This window comes from Apaloderma vittatum, unplaced genomic scaffold, assembly GCF_000703405.1.
Source record: "Apaloderma vittatum isolate BGI_N311 unplaced genomic scaffold, ASM70340v1 scaffold5177, whole genome shotgun sequence".
NCBI lineage: Eukaryota > Metazoa > Chordata > Aves > Trogoniformes > Trogonidae > Apaloderma > Apaloderma vittatum.
This window is the reverse complement of record NW_009725559.1, coordinates 17,483-22,681: the sequence shown is the minus strand read 5'-3', so window position 1 is coordinate 22,681 and position 5,199 is coordinate 17,483. Positions and strand designations below refer to the sequence as shown.

The following is a 5,199-nucleotide window of genomic DNA, read 5'->3' as shown; positions in this document are numbered from 1 at the left end:
CCCCCTTGAGCCAGTCCCTCTCTTCTCTCCTCCCTTCTCTGCTCTCCCCGTTGCTCCAGCCTCCCCAGGACTGTTTGCTGCCAGCTCTGCAGAGCTGACGGCTGCTCTTGGATTCCCTTCTGAGCAGGTTTCATGATGCTGGACGTCTGGCTCCGTGCTGCTCCCAAATCCACAGGGTTTTCTCACCCTCTGTCTCATGAATGAAGCTGCAGACTGGAGTTGTAACCTGAAATAGCTTGAAAGGAGCATTCACTCACATGGCCTGCAAAAGGAACAAAGGAACCTGGTCGTGCAAGGGTGTATGCAGCTCTGGGGCTTTAGGATTGGTTTTTGTTTGTGGTATTACGTTATACTGGTATTACATTATACTGTTGTAGTGGTGGAAGGTGCTGGTTGTCTCTGAAGTCGGCAGGAATTAGGTAGATGTTGCTGGAAGCACCACTGAGCTCCCAAGTTCTTTTGGTATTGGTGGTTATTCTTCAAAAGCCTGGAGAGGGATGGAGACCTCTGAAGGTATTTTGACGCCTGAGTATTATTTAATAGAAGGATTTAAAGCCTGCAGACTCCTTTCTGCCAGCAGACAAGCCCACAGCCTTGGCCTCTCATGCTCTCTGACATGCCTACTCCTCCTTACTGAGCTGCGGTAACTTGCTCTTTCTTTTCTTTTCCCATAGCTCACAGAATGGAGAGGAAGGTGGAGCCTGGCCGAACAACCAGTTTGACACAGAGATGCTCCAAGCCATGATCCTGGCTTCAGCAAATGGTTAGTCTCCATCACATGTGTGAAAACCGTGACATTTTCTTTCATGCGAACATCTCGGATTCATACTGTTAGATAAGAGGCTGGTGAGATTGATGTATCTGGGTTAACTGAGGTGGCTGTGAAAGTCCTTCTTCAACAGACACTGGTGGAAGAGCACTGCTGTCTGTATTACCCTGCAGAGGAGAGGGATCAGGAAGGATTCAGAAAGAGGAGATACCAGATGGCCACAAGGATCACGCATGCTGTATACATGGGTGCCTCTTCTACCCAAGCGATATTATCTATGTACTGGACAGGATGTTCTCTGGCTTGTGATGGGGTGGCGTTACATGAAAGAGACAGTCTTGCGATGTGTCGTAAACTACTCAGTGCTAGAAGGTCACAGTAAATGAAATATCTGCTGTGTTGCAACTTGCCTTAAGGCGAGGCAGTAGGGAGCCTGGAAGATTGGCTTGTGGCTAGAGGCTGGGCCAAGAAAACACCAGGCTCAGTATCCCCAACAAGCCTCGTGTCCAGAGATGCCAGCAGGTGCTTGAGCCAGGTGGCTTCGCCAAGCCAGGGGCTCATCAAGGTTTGCCCCACTGGCTACTGCTGGCTTTTCACAGTAGTAGTCACTGGGGGTTGGTCTGGGGTTATTTTGAGTTGGTTTGTGCTGGTTTAGGGCTATGCTGTGTGGAAGTGGTGGGTAGGGAGGGATGTTCCCACGCACCCCAGGTCTTCATGATTTTATATATGAAAGAAGTGCAGTTATCACTCTATGCAGCACTGTGGATGAAGAGGCTGGTTTTCATAGAGCCTTTATTTTTAAATACATCCAAATCTTTTCCTCTCCTTTGAATTAAAAATAGAAGCAATAGCACAGCCCTAAAACCCTGTGCAGAATGCTTAGGATGTTTCCTTTGAGCTGTTGGGAGAAAAGGAATCTGGAGGAGGAGGGAATAGCTTTGGTGTTGTTTTCTTGGAAAGCTCCAGCAGCTGAACTTTGCCAGTCCAGAGACACCAGGCAGCCGGGAGACACAGCTGCCGTGGCTGGGGAAGGGGATGAAGGTCTTGGCCAAGGGAGTTGTTTACGCTCAAGGGAAAGGAACAATGCAAAAATGTGTCCTTGCTCTGAAAAACGACCATGGAAAAACAGCCTCAGGGGTTGCATGTGGTTATCATCAGCCCATGCCTCCAGATCCTATTTTCTCACTCACAAATAAAGCTGTTTTCCTGCCTGCTTCTCCAGCAGTCCCCAGGATCAGAGCGATGAGCAGATCCCTTCCAGGTTAAACACCGACTTCCACTTAGCCCCGAGCTCTATTGCAGCAAATCTCCCCCAATCCACAAGGCTCAAACAACTCTAACCTCTCCCACAGCTTCAGTCCGCCCAGGGGGGTTAATTTGAATCAGATCCATCTGCTAGATAGGGGCTTTTCCTGCTGCAGCCTCCGTGCACTCCATTGTTTTCTTGCCCATGCTGGTCCCTTGCTGGGTGGGTGGGTGGATGGATGGATGGAAAGAGACACAGCACAAGCTTTTTCCACCAGCACTATTTTCATGTCTCCCCTGTTCTCTGTAACCCCCTTTTCTGCTCTCACCCATTAAGCTAGCAGTGTTGATTAGAGCAGACTTTCATTAGGGGCAGTATTAATTGCCCATTAAGCTTTTTGCTGCCTATCATTGGGTAATGTTTTCTAGCTATTCAGATGATTGTTATCTCTTACTGTCACCTGCTGAGCACTCCCTGCGCTTAGGGCTGGCAGATGAGACACAGTGACACAGATGATGGCACTGGGCTTGGTCCTCACTTGCTCCTCTGATGCTACCACACTGTATCAAGCCTATGCTCGAGTTCACGCCAATTAGAGATCACTCGGGAGGCAGAAACTCCTCTAATGCTGCTCTGCTCCATGAACTAGAGATGCCCCTGAGGAGGGGCTGGTTGTGCCTTGCCTGCATCCTTACCCCATGCCAGGGGTTATCCTTCACCTTGGCAAGAGGCTGAGCTGGCCCTGCCATGCCAAGTTCACGTGATCCAGTCCCTCTGAGGATTGAGTCACTTGCCCACTGGTTAAACCACCCTCCCAAACCTGAGGAGCTGTTTTCCTCCCAGCAGACCTGTGACCCTGCTATAGGGCTTCTGTCTCCCTTCTCAGGCTCCCTTCCTCTAGGTCTTCCTCCCTTGGAGCTGGGAACAACACAAAAAGCCAGTGTTTTGAGCCATCTGAAGGGACAGAGGCAGCTGCTAAGACAGACCAAAGGAGCACAGATGCTTCAGGACACCAGAGGCTAAAGGATTTCAAGTCCTTAAAATACTCTGGCTTCCAGGGAGAATTTATGGAGGTGCCATGAGATGGTGGGAGAGCAGACAGAAAGGCAGCCTGAAGAGATCCTTCTCCCCAGCTCCACTGCCCGCGGGCAGACATGCTATATTGGGTTCTCCCGAAAGCACCACCAGCCACACATGCTCTAGGGCTGCCTCCAGCCAGCCTCTCCTCCTCTCTGCTTACAAGGACGATGGAGCCGCTAGCTGGTTATTTTTACTGAAGCCCAAATTCATGTTTTCCTCCTCAGGACCGTTTGAGATGACAGCTGGCTGCTGGTAAAGGCTGGGTGTAACCTTTCCAGCAACAAGAGCTGAAGTGCTGCGCTTGGCAAGAGCGGCTCGGTGCCCATTTATAAACCTCTTTTGTCCCTGTTCTCTCTTCTTTTCAGCCTTAATGTCAATGTTACCTAGAAACAGCCCTTTGCCCTTGCCCGGGACCAACTGGCAGGCTGGGAACTTCATGGGAACCTTTTTGTCTCCCGTGTAATTTGTGCTGTGACTGCAAACTAGTTCACGGGCACCAGTTGTCCTGGGTGGTGCCAGGACCCCCCAGCCTTCTCACTGCCCTGGAGCAGCTGGGATGATCCAGAGGAAAGCAGGGCAGTGGCATGCAGCGCAGGAGAAGCTGCTCAAGCCCACCGAGACCCCAGCTGGGCTATCTCCAGCTGGGAGAGCCCACAAAAAAAAAAAAATCTCCCTCATTGCCTTTGGGCCTAGTCCAACTGAAAGCCAGTCCCTGGTTGCAGCCTGGCCTGACAGCACATCTCCAGCCACGCCATCCTTGCTCATAGCACTCTGATGAGATGGTTGTTAATGAAACAAGCTGCTGATGAGGCAAGGATTAGCAAGAAATATTGCTAATGATATTTCCTCCAGCCTAAGGTCCTCAAATTTCCAGATCTGGGGCCTCAAAGTCCATGACTGGGACCCATTTAGTGGAGACTCCGGAAGAGTTCTCCTGCCAGTGAGTGCTTCCATGGCAGAAAACAAAATGACATTTCCCCATGCTGGTTCACTGTGTTTGTGCACCCTCCTGTGCATACCCCGGCCTCAGCGTGCGACATCGCGCCTGTTTTCGGACTCGCTGTGTGTTTTCCTCTGCCTGTGCCGGCACAGCAGCTGTAACTCTTCAAACTGCAGTTGCTTCATGCTTCTGACCTCAGCGAGGGGAGGTGTACACAGCAATATTTCAAGGGGCTGGTGAGATGTTGCCCAGCTTTTTGTCTGTCTTCCTGGCTGGCTTAGCCACCTCCATCTGCTCAGGGGAAAACTAAGGCAACGCGGAGGCGTGCACAGATCTGGTCTGGAGTGAGGAAAAACTTGACGAGATCAGCCCACGTTCTCTGCTGGTTGTTTTTCTTTGCTTTTTCAGTCTCTCTGCCTGTGAAAGGAGGGAGCAGGAGCCCCGGACTCTGCCTTGGGCCCTTCAGGTGCCCTCTCTGGGTCTCTCCAGTCTCCTGGGAGAGCACATCCACAGCTACATGCACGAAGCAGTTAAAAGGCTAAGATGATATCCACAGTATCCAGAGCAAAAGCAGAGGTTTAGCAAATGTTTCTGAGCAGGGCTGTGCAAGGATCCTTCCATGGGCTGCGCAGGGGCGGTAACGCTGGAGCAGGGTCGTGCAGCGGCTCATGGCAACAGCACCGTTCGTGCACCCCATCCCCCCCGCTCCATATTTTGCCTTGTTTCCATGCATTCCCCTTGTCTCCATCTGGTCTCTACCTTCCAGCATCCCTGGGGGGGGGGTCCTGCGCCCTTCCCCCCCTCTCTGCGCTTGCTCTTTCCGCGCTCCAGCTTTGCCTAGTGACAGGAATGAATTTTCCTTCCCATCCCCCTAACTCCCAGATCTGGACCATCAGACAAGCTTTGGCATTGATTTCCTTCGTGCTCGGCTTCCTAGAGCCATTTTGCGGTACTGCAGGGAAGGGATTTTCTTTCTCCTTTCGTGTGCTCTGCTCCCTGAATAAACCTGACTGGAGAAAGATTGGGGGCAGGGAAAATGCAGCAGAAAAAAAAAAAAAATTGGATTTCCCTTAATGCATTACTGATGGTTGTGGCTTTACAGTATGTTTGTGATGAGCTGCTTTTGGCGGGGGAGGATGTTTTTCTGTGGAGGGCGCCAGCGGG

General features: G+C 51.2%; 1 protein-coding gene across 1 annotated transcript in view; it reads left to right on the top strand.

Annotated features, from left to right (window-relative positions):
* Positions 1 to 674: 674 nt before the first annotated feature.
* Positions 675 to 5,199, top strand: part of LOC104276563 (protocadherin gamma-A4-like) — a gene marked incomplete at its 5' end in the record, with an annotated part of 5,087 nt that continues 562 nt past the window's right edge. Inside the window, one exon of the mRNA XM_009872935.1 lies at positions 675 to 763. Coding sequence (XP_009871237.1) covers positions 675 to 763 — 89 coding nt within the window. The remainder of the gene's footprint in view (positions 764 to 5,199) is intronic.